At 42.6% G+C, this 18408-nt stretch overlaps 1 protein-coding gene across 1 annotated transcript; it reads right to left on the reverse strand.

Annotated features, from left to right (window-relative positions):
• Positions 1 to 4079: 4079 nt before the first annotated feature.
• On the reverse strand, positions 4080 to 17189 carry oacyl (O-acyltransferase like). The gene is made up of 15 exons (XM_056432574.1): positions 17120 to 17189; positions 15303 to 15436; positions 15139 to 15217; positions 14910 to 15045; positions 13891 to 14096; positions 12255 to 12455; positions 12061 to 12163; positions 7985 to 8086; positions 7188 to 7353; positions 7024 to 7103; positions 6806 to 6916; positions 6526 to 6649; positions 6224 to 6410; positions 4353 to 4495; positions 4080 to 4250 (listed from the first exon to the last, which is right to left on the reverse strand). Coding segments are annotated over exons 1-15 (1878 nt in total). The 5' UTR covers positions 17121 to 17189; the 3' UTR covers positions 4080 to 4145.
• Between the last annotated feature and the right edge of the window lie 1219 nt (positions 17190 to 18408).

Consider the following 18408-nt stretch of genomic DNA (forward strand, 5'->3'; position numbering starts at 1 on the left):
TCCCTCCAGGTCCTGTTCACTTCCAGGTCACTGAAGCGGGCCAGAAAGATTGTCGCCGACCCCTCCCACCCTGGACACTCCCTGTTCGAGTCCCTCCCCTCGGGGAGGAGGCTGCGGTCCATCATGGCCACGACCTCCCGCCACACCAATAGCTTTTTCCCGACGGCGGTCGGGCTCATCAATGGACCCCGGGACTGACTGACTGTCACCCCCAGGACTACCACCTCTTCTTCCACCTTCCTCTCTCCTCCTTCTTCCCGCTCCTTCCTCTTCCTCCTCCTCCCTCTTCCTCCCACTCCTCCTCCCTCCTTGCGTTGATTGTTGTTTGTCATGTCCAAATGTTGCACCTTCCACCAAAAAAATTTCCTCGTTTGTTTGTGAAAACATTCATTCTTTGGCAATAAACCTGTTTCTGATTCTGATTCTGATTCTGATTCTGATTCTGATTCTGATGGTGAGAGAAGTGTCACCTTACCAAAGTAAGGTTTATTTTTACCCCGTGTTGTTCCGCAGTCTGCCTGGCGTCTGCTCTCCTTCCCTGAACTCCCAGCCAGCGCCAGGTGGAGAATGGCGCGCATCGCAGCCACGTTTTGTTTGTCTGGCTACGTGCGAGTCCGCTAACGGCTGCTTTTCCAGAACCAATTAGGGCAGGAGTGCCACAGCAGGCTGGTGATGAATATGAGACACATCCACAGCCAAAGCGTTGAGAGAAATAGCAAACCATATTTGGCATTTGTCTTCCACCTCTGAGCTTAGTTGTCTTAACTTAACCCGTAAATAAAATGTGATTTAAATAAGCACATCGGATGCTGAAGGTCATCTTGCAATGGTTTTTTTTTCCGGAAGAGAAAATCCTTTGAAGGATCGCGGCATTTCTTTCAGGCTGTACACGAACCCATGACTCAGCCTCATGCAATGCACATCAGAGAGCGTGCCCTGCATAACCCACGCGCTACAATGGAAACGTGGCTGCCCGGTTAACGTGTCATAAGAAACTGAAAACCGGTGTAATGAGCTCATCAGCTGAGTCAGTGTCGCTTGTAAATTCTGACTCACTGCCACGGAAGATGCAGTGAAATATATCCCGTGTTATTGTGAGGTCACAAGGAAGCCAGTCACACTGCGGTCTTGTACCGGCAAGAGGTAGAATTTAAACTTAGACTCCTCCTCTTGTAATAACTTTAAAAAGTGTGGAGAAACAATACATCATATCATGTTTTTTTTTCTTTCTTCTAATTACCTTCGCATTGAAAATGCCAGAAGGTTATGTTTTGATCGCCGTGTATTTATTTATTTATTTGTATGCGTGTTATTCACAAATCTCAAAAAGTATTGAACCGAATCGCATGAAATTTGGTGGGATGATTGTTTATTATCCGGGGACCAGTTGATTAGATTTTGGGATCGATCGGGTCAAAGGTCAAAGGTCATGAACAGGTCAAAAGCTTTCGCAGAACTCAAAAAGTATTGAACCGAATCGCATGAAATTTGGTGGGATGATTGTTTATTATCCGGGGACCAGTTGACTAGATTTTGGGATCGATCGGGTCAAAGGTCAAGGTCAAAGGTCATGAACAGGTCAAAATGTTCTTGAATCGCATGAAATTTGGTGGGATGATTGGTTATTATCCGGGGACCATTTGATTAGATTTTGGGATCAATCTGGTCAAAGGTCAAGGTCAAGGTCATGGAAAGGTCAAACTCTTTTTTTACCATAGCACGATACATTTTGTCCAATTGGCATGCAACTAATCAGGGCTCCAGACTGCGACCAAATGGTCGCATTTTGCGCCTAAAATTAGACACAGTGCGAGTAAATTTTTCATCAACTCGCGCATGCGCGACCAGTAAATTAGCAGATTTCTTTTTTTTGTTATTAAATATTTTTGTTGTTTACAAACTTGTTCTACACTTCAGCCCACTATAGTTAGCGGTAATGCCTGAATGACTGGTTTGCTAACCGACATTAACTCCAGAAGAAGAAGAAAGGAGACGAAAACCGAAGAAGAAGAAGGCTGGCCTGTGTGTGAGGGGGGGGGGGCTAATGTGTGAAAAGAGGCGCACCGCAACGGAGACGCAACGAGGGCGAGGGCCGCAGAGTGAGAGGTCCACGAGGGATCCTCACCACCGAGCGGCGTCCCCGTCCCCCGAGTTGAATCTCTGGGTCAACTCAGCCGACTCTCACATGTCTGCCCCGATAGACTGATGTTCACGGTAAACGCATTCGATCTGGAGCGCGCGAGGGTTTTGATAACGTTAGCGGAAGGATTTAAGTGACAACATCCGGTTTTGCAAAGTTAGCGGAAAGAACCACGTGAAACAACATCCGTTTATCAAAATAAGATGTCGACAAATCATACACTAACATATAAAAGTAAACAATGAACTGATGTATCTTTATAGATAGTTTCTGAGATTTAGCTTAAATTATGCTAACATTAAAAATGTTTACTGTACCAAGGAAGAGTTTATAAAATTAGTCAGTCTTTTGTATGTTAAGAAAAGTCCTGTATATAGATTTCCCAAGAGTTCCAGGAAATGAATGATGCAGATGTGTTCCATACATATCTGAAAACCCTACAATAGCAATCAAACAATTTTAATGTATCAATTAGGAAATTTTTCAAAGTAAAGTTCTAAATGTTTAAAGAAATCGGTAATTTCTTTAATGTTTGAGTTGCTTTATATATGTATTTCCTCATAGTCCTAGGCAATAATGCTACACAATAAATAGAATGCTTCAATCAACACCGTGATCGGTGATTGGTATTATCGGATCGGCAGATACTGATTTCAGTGATCGGTGATCGGTATTATCGGTGATCGGCAGATACTGATTTCAGTGATCGGTGATCGGCACCAAAAACCTGATCGGTGCATCTCTAGAAACCAATAAATGTTTTGATTGGCCACATCGAAGTGCAACATGCACATGCTCAAGGTATGTTTTCTCTTCAAATATGTTTAAACTCAATACAGTAACTTCTGAAGAGTTCTCTGTTGTGAATGTTTTGCAGTTCATGAAGGCAAACAGGCATAAGATTGTATATTGTCAAATTATTTATCAGTAATACAGTAAATGATGGGAAAACTTTGCAAGTCGATTTATAGTGTGTCAGGGTTTTTCCTGCAGAGAAAATTTGGGCGCGCGCCTAAGTCGTTTTCCCGAGCGCCTATGACAAATCCCGAGCGCCTAAGGCAAAAAAAAGTCTGCGTTGAAAAAACAAAAAACAACTGTGTTCATCAGGTTCATGTCAGCGAATATGTTCTCAATAGTATGTTTTAAGGAGGTGTGCTCACCTGTGTGCGCGTATCACGGCAGAGCGGCCAGCTGCTGATCACGCACTCAATAGCTCGACTGCATGAATAGAAGGTGCGCGCGTAGCAAGTAAAAATTTTTTTTGGGACCACCCAAGACCCATTTTGACCCAGGAAAAAGTGCGCCCCTAAATTTTCTGCTTGCGCCCCTAACATTTTAAGTTAGGAGCGACTGTGCTCCTAGTTAAAAAAGTTAGTCTGGAGCCCTGCTAATGCCAAAATGTTCATAATTCAATGCCCAATCTTGTGATATGCGAAGGTATGCGCTCTACCGAGTGCCCATTCTAGTTCCTGATGTGTTAATTTTAATGGTTCTGGAGATGAAAACATACAAATACATTTAAAATATAATCATAACCTTCGCATTGAAAATGCGGAAGGTTATGTTTTGATCGCTGTGTATTTATTTATTTATTTGTTTGCGTGTTCCTCGCATAACAAAAAAAGTTTTTAACCAAATCGCATGAAATGTGGTGGGATGATTGGTTATTATCCGGAGACCATTTGATTAGATTTTGGGATCAATCGGGTCAAAGGTCAAGGTCTTGGAAAGGTCAAAATCTTCTTTTTACCATTGCACGGTCAATTTTTATCCAATTGGCATGCAACCAAGTGCCCATTCTAGTTGATGAATGAATTGATCTTGACCTTCAAGGATATTTAAACTGTTGAACAACACTCCCTACTCTGTCAAATTATAAACAATCAGCAAATCACGATAAAAACCTGATTCTTTTTATTTTCATTTTTTTAAACAAACAGGTTTATTTCCTATAAAGCAAGCAGAATTAATAGAATGGGTGATAGCTGGATAAACACACGTCCTGTTATGTGCGGCTCCATTTCAGGAGGAGGTATGGCTTCTCAACCAGCACGGTGAACACATAGCTGACCACCAGCGTGAGCAGCAGGTGGCCGAGGAACAGGTACATCTGAAGAAGAAGGAGACATGCAGCACATTAGAGACATAAAGGCCCAAACTGGATCATCTCAGCATCCGGCTCCGTGGGACTGAATGCAATGTGCTCACTTACGAAGTTGATGTCTGTGTAGTGAATTGGGGTCTCCTGCAAGCCGATGTAGAGGATGATGAAGACGGGATGTGTTAAATAGCAGGCAAAGCTAATGTTGGAAAGGGGGACCCAGAAACCCAAAGACAAGAGGCTCTTGATGAAACCTGGAGAGCACGAAATGTAGCATCGTTTATTTTAATAAGTACGTCTGCTTTCTTATAGAAAGGTCAAGCGCGAATCTGAGTTTACAGACCTGCTACTCGACTGTATTTCTATCCATATTTGTTCAATCAGTTGCACTTATAGCCCATCTATTCTGAATATGGACTTGAATGATGTAACGTGGTAGGTGAGGGTTAGAACGTGATGGTTTTAAGTATTGCGAAGGGTAAAGATTGCCCAAATAGTATAATACATATTTGTTCTCATATTACAAAATAATATGGTTATTACCTTCGCATTGAAAATGCGGAAGGTTATGTTTTGATCGCCGTGTATATATTTATTTATTTATTTGTATGCGTGTTATTCGCATAACACAAAAAGTATTAAACCGAATCGCATGAAATTCGGTGGGATGATTGGTTATTATCCGGGGACCATTTGATTAGATTTTGGGATCAATCGGGTCAAAGGTCAAGGTCATGAAAAGGTCAAAATCTTCTTTTTAACATAGCACGGTCAATTTTTATCCAATTGGCATGCAACTAATGCCAAAATGTTCATAATTCAATGCCCAATCTTGTGAAATGCGAAGGTATGCGCTCTACAGAGTGCCCATTCTAGTTTAATGTCTGTTAATGCTAATGTTTGTCGTCTTGCGCCATAAGAAAGGAAACGCCATGAAGCATGACATCATTAAGCAGCAAGTCACCGTCTAAGTGTCATCAATCATTAATCAACATGATCAATAGTTACAAAATGCAGAAGAAAACAAATACTTTAATATTTGTTAAGATGGATATTTAAATGGTATTTCATGGAATTTGGACTCTGTCCTTGGTTTGATTGTACATTTTTAATTTATCTGTCCCTTTGTTCTGTTTTTCTCTCGTTATGTTTGTTTATCTTATTGTCTATCTTCCTTTTTACTTTACCTGTCTCTGTGTTTTCCCATGTATTGAGTCGTACACGTCCCCATGTGGCTCTAATAGTGAATATTTTGTACATAGTTTATACGCCTGATAATACTTCCTTCTCACGTAAATAAATGTATGTTGTTTGATCAACTAAACAAAAGTTACTGACCTGTCAGCCTCTTGGTGTGAAGACATCTATGATAATAACTTATTGTGTTGTTTCACACTTTCATTTGCTGAATGCAATAGAAAGAAGAATTAAAGTAAGAAAATCTATAATGGAAAAATGCTAATTGATATGTGAATACCATCAATCTTGCTTTGTTACAGGATGACACTAAGATGTATAACTATACTAACTAGAATGGGCACTCGGAAGAGCGCATACCTTCGCATATTACAAGATTGGGCATTGAATTATGAACATGTTGGCATTAGTTGCATGCCAATTGGATAGAAATTGACCGCGCTATGGAAAAAAGAAGATTTTGACCTTTTCATGACCTTGACCTTGACCTTTGACCCGATCGATCCCAAAATCTAATCAAATGGTCCCCGGATAATAACCAATCATCCCACCAAATTTCATGCGATTCGGTTAAATACTTTTTGAGTTATGCGAGTAACATGCATACAAATAAATAAATAAATTCATAAATACATAAATAAATAAATAAATACACGGCGATCAAAACATAACCTTCCGCATTTTCAATGCGAAGGTAATTAACAGAAGACTACACTCAACACACAGTAGAATTGCGTATTTGACATTTCAGTAATAAAAGTCATTAGAGTAGAAACGTAATGTACCTCCGTAACCCTCCTCACAGGCCAGGATGATCCAGGTCACAGCCAGAGCCCAGAGGGGCCGGTGTAGTCCCTGGTAGAGGGCGTGTGGCACAGATAGGTGGGCCGGCGTCTCCCTGAGGATGTAGGCCAGTCCGACCACCGTGGCCATGACGGACAGGCAGCACAACCAACCAAGAGCTGCTTGCCACTGGATGAATACCAAGACAGGGACATGACACTTGTATTATGCACTGAGTCAGGTATCAGAAAAAGAGCATATGATGTGTTTACGTTTGTCTGGATTCTGGCGGCGACGTTCTCACCTTTTGCTTTAGCAGCTGATCTTTCTTTGTTGTCAAATATATTCCAGTCAAGATTCCTATTAAGAATGGCCCGTACCTCGTGTGCGGTCTCACATAGTAAGACAAAACATAATTCTCAGACGTTCTGCAAAATTAGGGAAGAAAAACAAAGACTAGCGGGTCAGCCTTCAGGATCGCTCTGTATTCAAGTCAGACATTGACTTCACGGTCTCTTTACATTTCGCGCATTCGGCTCCGAAGCTGTTTGCGTTCATACGAGATCACAGTCATTAAATCTTACAGGGTAGATGGCTGGAAGACTGGCAGCTGCAGGAGGGCAGTTATCACAGCGCTGGCCACAGTGGTCATCAGCAGCAGGCCTCCAGCAACAACCACAAACACTCCTCTGTTTCTAACAACGACAGACGGGATGAATAGGTTAGAACTGTAGTTGTTATCGTGAGCTGAGGTCATGATTCATACATTTAATTTGTCCAAGGTAGTAAAAACAGAACATACAGTCTGTAAAAATAGATCAACAGAGGAGTGGTAGCATAACACTGGAAGTCCAGAGACAGGTACCATGTCCACGGAATACACTGAGGAGAGATTGGGAAATAAAATGTTACTAAGAAATAAGTTAAAAATAGAGTTGGAGCTATTGAATTGTTATTTAAACTTACTATCTCATGGACCGGGAGGAGATTGCTTATCAACAGTACGTTAGCCCACCAGTAAGTCTTGCAATCCATCATAGTATCAATGAATGGGAACCAGTAGGGTCCCCACTGGATGACCGAGATGAGGCCAACGGTTAGACACATGATGAATATATGCAGGGGTTGAATCCTGGAGCAATGGGAAGACAAATACAATTCACATGTACACTACCGTTCAAAAGTTTGGGGTCATCCAGACAATTTTGTGTCTTCCATGAAAACTCACTTTTATTTATCAAATGAATTGAAAATTGAATAGAAAATATAGTCAAGACATTGACAAGGTTAGAAATAATGATTCATATTTGAAGTATTAATTGTGTTCTTCAAACTTCAAGCTCAAAGGAAGGCCAGTTGTATAGCTTATATCACCAGCATAACTGTTTTCAGCTGTGCTAACATAATTGCACAAGGGTTTTCTAATCAGATATTAGTCTTCTAAGGCGATTAGCAAACACAATGTACCATTAGAACACTGGAGTGATAGTTGATGGAAATGGGCCTCTATACACCTCTGGAGATATTTCATTAGAAACCAGACGTTTCCACCTAGAATAGTAATTTACCACATTAACAATGTAGAGAGGGTATTTCTGATTAATGTTATCTTTATTGAAAAAACAGTGCTTTTCTTTGAAAAATAAAGACATATCTAAGTGACCCCAAACTTTTGAACGGTAGTGTATGTCATTGGTTTTATAATCACACATAAGAGAAAGAAACCATGCAGAATGACACAGAGAGATGATGGGACAGTTTACCGTTTAATCCGCCTGAAGAAGTAGCCGGCCACCAGGCTGGGGCTCAGTTTGTCTTCAGCCCTGTCGATGGCGCCCAGCAGAGACCTCGCACTGAGCAGACCCCTACAACACAAAGACACTGAAGGAATGAGTTGATTCATTTCGATCAGCAAAATATACAACCACCAGAAATAAAAAAAGAAGAAGAAAGATACATGATTCAAGATTCAAGATTCAAGATGTTTTATTTGTCACATACACACACAGGGTGTGCAGTGAAATGAAAGTGGCAATGCTCAGCAGGAATGTGCAAGGGCAACAAGTACACACTATTTACAATAAAAAACAACAACACAATATTTACAGTAAGTGTGTGTGTGTGTGTGTGTGTGTGTGTGTGTGTGTGTGTGTGTGTGTGTGCCTAAGAGGGGCAGTTGTGTGGGTCTATGTGGGGGTCCTGGTGAGGTCGGAGTTCACAATCCTGATGGCCTGAGGAAAGAAACTCCGTCTCAGTCTCTCTGTTCTTGCAGCGTGACTACGGAGGCGCCTGCCTGACCGCAGCAGCTGAAACAGTCTGTTGTTGGGGTGGTGAGGATCCTTCATGATCCTGCCGGCTCTGGTTCTGCACCTCCTGGTGTACAAGTCCTGCAGGGTGGGGAGTGTAGTTCCAATAGTGCGCTCAGCCGAACGCACTACTCTCTGCAGAGCCTTCCTGTCCTGAGCGGAGCAGTTGCCAAACCAGGCTGTGATGCTTCCTGTCAGGACGCTCTCTACAGCTCCAGAGTAGAAGGACTGAAGGATCCTCTGGGAAACTTTAAATTTCCTCAGCTGCCTGAGGTGGTAGAGGCGCTGCCTTGCCTTTCTCACCAGAGTGTCTGTGTTCGTTGACCATGTCAGATCCTCGGTGATGTGGACTCCCAGGTATTTATACCGCTCACCCTCTCCACAGTAGTCCCGTTAATCCCCAGTGGTGAGTACGTCCTCTGTTGTTGTACCCTCCTAAAGTCCACAATCAGCTCCTTAGTTTTGGTGACATTCATGATGAGGCTGTTGTCCTGGCACCAGAGTGACAGATCAGCAACTTCCTCCAGGTAGGCCTTCTCGTCGTTGTCGGAGATCAGGCCCACCACCACTGTGTCATCCGTAAACTTGATGATGGTGTTGGAGCTGAACCTGGCCACACAGTCATGTGTGTACAGGGAGTACAGTAGGGGCTGAGGACGCAACCCTGGGGGGATCCTGTGTTCAGGGTGAGGGATTTGGAGGTGTGTCTGCCCACCCTGACCACCTGTGGCCTGGCGGTCAGGAAGTCCAGGATCCAAGCACACAGGGGGATGTTCAGTCCCAGCTCAATCAGCTTGCCGGCCAGTCTGGAGGGGACTATGGTGTTGAAAGCTGAACTATAATCAATGAACAGCAGTCTCACATAGCCCCCTCTGGCTGTCCAGATGAGAGAGTGTGGTGTGCAGTACCTGGGAGACAGCATCATCCGTGGATCTGTTTGGGCGATAAGCAAACTGCAGCGGGTCCATGGAGGAAGCGAGGAAGGCGGAGATGTAGTCCTTTATCAGCCTCTCAAAGCATTTCATGACCACCGAGGTGAGGGCCATCGGTAGTCATTCATACATGCTGGAGAAGCATTCTTGGGCACAGGGACAATAGTGGATCTCTTGAAGCAGGCGGGGACCACGGACTCAGCCAGGGAGAGGTTGAATATTGTGGTGAACACTGGAGCTAGCTGGTTAGCACAGGTCTTCAGTACTCGCCCAGATATGCCATCTGGACCTGCAGCTTTCCTGGTGTTCACCCTCAACAGAGCCCTCCTCACACTGTGCTCGGTCACAGAGAGTGTGTGTTCATCCCCAGCGGTAGAACTCACCTCGGCTACGCTTAACGGTGTTGTTGTTAGCCGGCGAGCTAGCGCTGTTGTTGCTAGCCTCAAACCGTGCATAAAATGAGTTCAGGTCGTCCGCTAGGGATGCGTCGGCACTCACCATAGCGCGGGATCTGCTCTGGTAGTCTGTGATAGTCCGTAGCCCCTGCCATAGGCGCCTGGTGTCGCGCTGCTCCATCTGTGATTCCACTCTGTCTCGGTACCTCCTCTTGGCCTTCTTCACCGCCCTCCTCAGTCCATAGACCGCTGCCTTGTACTCGTCCATGTTGCCGGATACGAGACCGGAGTTATAGGCAGCAGTACGGGCGTTCACAGCTTCACGGATGGATCTATCAACCCACGGCTTTTGGTTAGGAAAGACCCTAACTTTTACCGTGGGGACGATGGTGTCCGCTAAGCGTTGCTATGAGGCTCATTGCTACTTCATAAACTCGCTGACGCGTCACTGGAACTGGATTGGATCATGTCCCAGTCGACGACACGCAGAGCGTCCTGTAGCTCAGCCTCTGATTGGTCAGACCACCGCTTCGTTCCTCGTCACTACCGCTTCCCGCGATCTTTTGCGGTACTCCGGAAGCAGAAAAATGGCGGCATGGTCCGATTTGCGAACGGAGGGAGAGAGACAGCCTTGTAGCCTCTCTTGAATGGCGTATAGCAGTGGTCCAACGTTCTTTCCTCTGGTAGCACACGTAATGTGCTGGTGAAAGTTCGGCATGACTTTTTAGGTTCGCCTATTAAAGTCCCCAGCCACCACCACAGCCGTCGGGATACTTGTTCTGATGCCGACATAACACATCATGTAGGTCCGATAGTGCTACGTCGGTGTCCGCTTGTGGTGGTATGTAGACGGCTGTGGTGATGACCGAGCTGAACTCCCGGGGAAGGTAGAATGGACGGCATGAGATCGTCAGATGTTCCAGGTTCGGCGAGCAGGAACGAGAGTCTTAATGTTCTTGGGGTTGCACCACTTGTTGTTAGTCATGAAGCAAACCCCTCCACCCTTAGATTTACCAGACTCTTCCGTTCTGTCTGCACGGAAAACAGAGAAGGACTCGGTTGGGCATATGACTCGATCCGCACCAGCGGGTCAGCCATGTTTCCGTCAGACAAAAGATGTTACAGTCCTCATGTCCCGTTGGAATCTGATCCTTGCCCTAACATCATCCATCTTATTTTCCAGAGACTGGACGTTAGCAAGAAGGATGCTGGGCAGAGGTGGACGGTGGGCTTGAACTCTCAGTCTGTTCTGAATTCCGCTCCGTTTCCCTCGATGTTTTCGTCGTCCCCCCGTAGTAGCGGCTCCACTGTTGTTGTTGTGGTTCGCTCGTACAATCTCTGCCGGCCACGCTGGATCGATGGAAAAAGTGGACAAAAACCCTTGTTTTGCGCAAAAGTTTATGTCCAAAAGTGTGCTGCGGTCGTATGCTGTTAGTGCCGATGTGTTTGTGGCAAAGAAAACATTAAAAATAAACACAAAAACTAAAAGAGCGCACAATCTCCGCGGAGCTACCTCGACGGCGTCTGGACACAGCCGCGCCATCTTGTACAGTGATCAGTGGCTGACCGAAAGGGTTAAGGCTGAAGCTATCCAGTTTAGAAGTGCCCTAACCTATAATTAACCGATACAAACTTGTTCCAAAGAGCCTTATATATATAAAACTGAAACAAAACAAACAAAAACTAGAATGGGCACTCACATATCACAAGATTGGGCATTGAATTATGAACATATTGGCATTAGTTGCATGCCAATTGGATAAAAATTGACCGCGCTATGGTAAAAAGAAGAATTTGACCTTTCCATGACCTTGACCTTGACCTTTGACCCGATTGATCCCAAAATCTAATCAAATGGTCCCCGGATAATAACCAATCATCCCACCAAATTTCAAGCGATTCGGTTTTAAACTTTTTTTGTTATGCGAGGAACACGCATAGGCTACAAATAAATAAATAAATAAATACACGGCGATCAAAACATAACCTTCCGCATTTTCAATGCGAAGGTAACTCAACAAAAAAAAAACAGAAATTCAAGCGTTTGTCGCCATAATCCGTCACTTCTTGTGCTTTATCAATACCGTCAAGTCTATACTTCTCCTGAGTCATGTTTTGAAACTCTTTTTTGTAACTCTGAGAACTGACAACGTACAACTCACTCACGCACAATATGCCTTTCAACTTTTTGTGATTTCAGTCTCACCCTAGCAGCAGAAATGTGTCCACAGCCAGAAACACAGGCCCGCTGATGGTGAGCACATGCAGAGGGTTGCTTTCTACGGTTTTCTTCCAGTCTTTGTAGTTATCTGCAAAAGAGATAACACAGTATGTAAGAATATACATGTGAGCTCATCCCTTGCAGACTGCATCAGCGAGTGGCAGAGCGTCTTGTCGTACCCAGGTTGTTTATTACGGGGAACTGTGCCGAGTGTCCACATATGATCCACAACAGGCTGAGGACACGGATGCCATTGAGGGAGGAGTATCCTCCTGCGACGGATGAGGAGGTGCTAAAGACGCCCTGGCTGGTGGTCTGCAGAGAGAACGCCTGAAGGCATCGTTGCACGCAGCCTTGAGGAAAACACGAGGGGCGTGTTTCTGTGGGAAAGACGATACTCAATCAACTTTACACTACACACATACACACACTTTGCATTTTGCACACTCTGTCTATATTTAATATTTTTATATTTAATTTAATTTTACACTGCAGTCATTACCTTCGCATTTTCAATGCGGAAGGTTATGTTTTGATCGCCGTGTATTTATTACCTTCGCATTGAAAATGCCGAAAGGTTATGTTTTGATCGCCGTGTATTTATTTATTTGTATGCGTGTTATTTGCAAAACTCAAAAAGTATTAAACCGAATCGCATGAAATTTGGTGGGATGATTGTTTATTATCCGGGGACCAGTTAATTAGATTTTGGGATCGATCGGGTCAAAGGTCAAGGTCAAAGGTCATGAACAGGTCAAAATCTTTCGCAGAACTCAAAAAGTATTGAACCGAATCGCATGAAATTTGGTGGGATGATTGTTTATTATCCGGGGACCAGTTGATTAGATTTTGGGATCGATCGGGTCAAAGGTCAAGGTCAAAGGTCATGAACAGGTCAAATCTTCTTGAATCACATGGAATTTGGTGGGATGATTGGTTATTATCCGGGGACCATTTGATTAGATTTTGGGATCAATCGGGTCAAAGGTCAAGGTCAAGGTCATGGAAAGGTAAACATCTTTTTTTTACCATAGCACGATACATTTTTGTCCAATTGGCATGCAACTAATGCCAAAATGTTCATAATTCAATGCCCAATCTTGTGATATGCGAAGGTATGCGCTCTACCGAGTGCCCGTTCTAGTTTATTTATTTATTTGTATGCGTGTTACTCGCATAACTAAAAAAGTATTAAACCGAATCGCATGAAATTTGGTGGGATGATTGGTTATTATCCGGGGACAATTTGATTAGATTTTGGGATCGATCGGGTCAAAGGGCAAGGTCATGAAAAGGTCAAAATCTTCTTTTTACCATAGCATGGTCAATTGTTATCCAATTAGCATGCAACTAATGCCAAAATGTTCATAATTCAATGCCCAATCTTGTGATATGCGAAGGTATGCGCTCTACCGAGTGCCTGTTCTAGTTAGTATTGTATTGTGTATGCATATATGTTGCATATATATATATATCCATATATATTTTATTTTATATTTTACTTTGTATATTTTGCAGTCATTGTATTATATTTGTTTGTGTGTGTATATATATACATATATATACTTCATTTTGTATTTTATATTTTACTCGTGTGTTTAGTTTATTGGTGCTGCTACTGTGACAACAAATTTCCCCTTGGGGATTAATAAAGTATATATCTATCTATCTATCTAACTTCTCGGGTGTGTTCATCATCTATCTTATAGTCCAACTCCAGAACAGCGTTATGCTTGTGACGTCCTCTGCTTCGCCTTTTTAAGGAAATATTGTGGAAGATGTTCTCACACACAAACTTATAACACACATACTTACTATTGCCGTTGTCCTCTGAGGCGCCACTATTAATATCGCTCCTGGAGGAGCCATTGGTCGTCAGGGTCCCATAAAGATTGAGGTCGGTGTTGAGACAGACAGACTCCGCCTGCGTGGGCCTGGCCTCTCTGTTCTTTTGCCATCTTATTATAGCCGTGAAGAGCGTAGCCGCAAGGGGAAGTGCTACCATGACACAACACACAACCCTGCAGGAGAAAAAGTTTCTGTCTTAGGGGAAGACTCAACAATGTTAAAGACAAAAACAACAAATGGATAAAATGTTTTTTAAAAATGACAGTTCTCCTGCGGAGCTTGAAAGTACACACGCATATTCTGTACACGGCACACATTCTGTACAAAGCTAATCATAATTTACTTCCTGGCAATATTCAAAAGATTTTTAGAGATAGAGAAGGAGAGTTTGATCTAAGAGGGAGATGGAATTTCAAACAGCCGATTGTTCATACGACTCTAAAAAGCACGTGCATCTCTGTCTGTGGGGTGAAACAGTGGAATGTTTTAACTGATGACATCAAAGAAAGTAATCATCTGGTGATATTCAAGAAAACAATTTAAGACTTGACTCTGGAGAAGTACAGATGTAACAGCATTGATGAAGCATCATAAGTAACGGTTAATGGGGACAAGTTCTTTGTTTTGTTTATTGTTTTATGGAAATATGTATGTGTGTATTTATGTGTGTGCGTGTGTATGTGTATGTATGTGTGTATATATGTGTGTGTGTGTATGTGTATATATGTGTGTGTGAATATGTGTATATGTATATATGTTTATGTATATATATATGTATATGGTTCTCTGAAATAAGTTTTTTCGTGAACTCACAGGTTAGGGCACTTATAAGCTTGATAGCTTCAGCCTCGACCCTTTCGGTCAGCCACTTTCTTCTTTTGTTGAATTTTGATTTTTGTATATTTTGCTGATCAAAATAAACTAAACTAAAAACTAAATATAACATGACAGTAAAAAATAAAAGGTTGATCCAATGATATACTGACAGGCAGGTGACATCAGATGCATCAGGAGCAATGGCGTTGGACAAACAGTGGGTCATGATCATCTCCTGAGTGGAATGGTTGACCAGGATGGGAGGTAAAGGAGGAATAAGGGAATTCTGGCCCAACTGAAGTCTCCCTGTTAAAAAGGTGAACCAAGTCACAAGTAACATTAAAAAAAAGTATTGGATTGACAGATAGATAAGTGAAAACTGTTTTTAAAATCACTGACCGTCCAGCACCAGCATCTGCACATCGTCTTCTCCACAGGAGTCAGGAACGCAAATACCCACAAAGTACTGCACTTTTTCCTACAATGGTAAACACACATTGTTCATAATCTGACCAACTGTCAGGATGACATTGTGTCTTGTTTAATGATGCTGTTTGTTTTACCTGCCTGAGGAACACCTGGCAGTACTGTCCAGAGAAGGCAGTACCGTGTGCAGAGCGACACTGCTGCAGCAGGCCGGGCTGGTTGGCGTTACCTCCTTTCACGTTGCTCCCCATCTTTCCAAATGCATCATACACTGACAATTCACACACGAGCGCCACCACAAAGAAACACACAACAGGAAGTTAATGCAAAGAACAGAATAGTGATCGTCGTCAAATCTGGCGACACTACAAAAACCTAATTTAAAGCTCGAACTGATTTTAACAGACTGAATAAATGACGACATAATTGTGTGACTGTAATCAATATAATGGTTGTCAGTGTCAGTCGCACACATTTACAATGTAAATAAAAATACATCATAAAAAGGTTTTAAAAAATGTCATGGTTTTACTGAGTACAGATTTAAATAGAAATTGAAGAAATAATATTATTTTCTCTCTTGTTTTTCTGAGGTTTTTTTTCCCCCGAGAAAAATGAAAGCCAGGACTTGGTTGACTGCTCAATCTTGTCAATTTAATAAAAAGTGACGACAGACACGTTTCGTTGTTGTCTTCCCCGTTTCTGCCATCTCGTTGCTTTAAGAGAGGGAAACAGCGCCCCGTGTGTGCTGACGGTCAAACGTGGTACTGCACCCTCACACGTGTGGCGAGGACGCGTGACGTTGTTCACTTTGATAACGACGGGTCGAACAATCAGACGCGTCACTACGTCGCCACACTGGGAATTAACACGTGCTTGGAAAAGAAAACCAAATGTAACATGTTGAAGCAAGTCGTCCTCCGAACAAACGTAGTTATTATTAGCATTTTTTTAAAGGTGTAATATAACCTGGCTGTTAGACTAGCAGCTAGTTTTATAAGCAACAGAATAACAAACAAACTACATGGTCATCTGAGGAACACGTGCAAGGACAATAATGTGAAAGAAAGAAGGACTGGCTTCAATGGTGAGTCAAATATGTCGGTTTTCTCTCTGTCTCCTGTTAACTAACTTAGTTTAATGGAGATCATAAACTGATGGAGATCATACTGTGAGGCTACCTGTTGGCATTGGCACTAATGCTGCTGTGCTATTATAGCTTCTCACTATATTGGGTAATTTCTCAAATTTCCCATCCACAGGTTGTTCATTCGCCTGTTGGTTGCTCATATATTTTTAAATAAACCTTAGTAGAATTAATGAATTCCTGTTTTGGTTTTAAGCTTCGCTAATACGCTTTATCTGAATAGCACGTTCCATATCCAAAATGCAGCTCAAAGTGTTTTACACATATTATAGAAACATTGAGGAACAATTCAATGTTTTAAAAAGGGGGAAGATGGTAAAATACACAATCAAAACAATACAATTATCATAACCACAAGAAATGTCCCCATAATAATAATAATACTTGTATTTCTTTGAATATCCTTGTAACATTACTTACAATACTGGAGGCATCTGTGTAGGCTACACCTATATGAGACATCAGACTGCATGATGCATTCACCTGTTGATGCTTCTTGAGGTGAACATGAACTCTTATTTCCTGATTTAAGATTTGCATTACAGTATATATTTGTGGTTCACGCCCATTTACATTTAAGGTGTGAACAAAGTCTGTTGTCTAAACGTTTATGGGATGTGTTGCATTGCACTGGAGGGACACAGTACCAAACAATACTCCTATTTCCCCTTCAAAAACCCCCATTTCTTTAGCTGGCCTGTCTAACTTGGCTTCCGATCCTCTCCATGGATCTGAACCTCCGCTCAGTGACTCCACGACTTAACACACAGAGAGAAAATAACCTTTTGAAAAGTCAGCGACACTTACTGAGAACGGCGTATTCCTTCGGCCTGTCCTGGTTGATTTCCCAGAGGAAAGCGTCGGTGTCCTCCGTACATCTCTGAGACACAGCGGAGGCCTGCTTATTCTCCAGCGCAACACCGCTGCAGCCGGCAAACAGAAGGAACGCCACCCAACCCAGGGCCATGTTTTCACACTGACTGCATCTTTCTTTTGGTGGAGAGTGTGTTTAAATAACATAGGAGGGGACGCATCATCATGAAGAAGGCAGCGTGAAATTCATCTGGCATGGGGTGCATTGAAAAGCTGCTTTGACAAGAACAGCATCCTCACCTGGTTTTCTGCATCAGGTGTGAACACGATCTGGTTACATGAGGATGAAAGGTGAACAAAAAAGAAGAAGATGCAGGCTGTGATTATGGTCACCACACAGGATCAACATAATTAGAACAAAAATGACGGCTGAGAAAAGTCAGGGTGGGGTACTCCCATCATCACCACTGGAACGACAGATGTTTTACAAAAGTATCAGATTGTATTTCCTCTTATCAGTTTTATTTTCTCCATGTTCTTCAGTTCTAGTGTGTTTTTACTGGGACTATTAGTCTCAAGCGAAAATATTGGAGAAGTAGCGCCGAACAATATATCAACAATGGCCACTAGAGGGCGCCCTTGTTCTAAAAAACAATGCTACGACTTTCACCAGACAACAGTGAGGGAAACCATCCACACACATGAAAATAATAAGAAATGTGTCTCAGAGCGCTGCATCCTCAGTGATTGTGTTAATAATTATTGTTTTTATGTCTGTTTTATATATATATATATATATATATATATATTTTTCCCAATGATTTTGGGAAGAGGCCAGTGTTTTATCTTAACCTGTATGTTTATTGCTTTTTTATTATGTTAATGTGTTAACCTCATTCTCCTTTAGTGAAGGCTTTAACATCTGGCCACAGGGACCAAAGCTGAAATGTAGCCTTAGCTAACGTTAACACATTTACCCATGGGTTGATTACAAATAAATAAATAAATGAAATGAAATGAAAGTAAAAACAGGCGAGAGAGAAAAGACATTAATTTCAATTCAGTTCACAAATCACACAACTTCCTCAGAGGGCTTTACAATCCGCACACAGACATAAATATAATCATGTATTTTGTCGTAAAGGAAGCATTAGGGTTGAAGCAGCATACCAGTACCCCCCCCCCCCCCCCCCCCGACCTCCCCTCCAGGCCAAATCAAGACATTGTTTACACTTTGTAGATTGGCACAGGTTCAAATATCTTGAAATCCTCCATCAGCAGCT

The sequence above is a fragment of the Pseudoliparis swirei genome, chromosome 15, assembly GCF_029220125.1.
Source record: "Pseudoliparis swirei isolate HS2019 ecotype Mariana Trench chromosome 15, NWPU_hadal_v1, whole genome shotgun sequence".
NCBI classification, from domain to species: Eukaryota; Metazoa; Chordata; class Actinopteri; order Perciformes; family Liparidae; genus Pseudoliparis; species Pseudoliparis swirei.

Bases quoted from the DNA above. Each gene is read 5' to 3' on its own strand.
- oacyl (XM_056432574.1), bottom strand. The intron at 12,456-13,890 runs GTAAGTATGTGT...TCTTTCCCACAG, and splicing joins CTCAGAGGACAACGGCAATA to AAACACGCCCCTCGTGTTTT. The intron at 6,411-6,525 runs GTGAGAACGTCG...GTATTCATCCAG, and splicing joins ATCAGCTGCTAAAGCAAAAG to TGGCAAGCAGCTCTTGGTTG.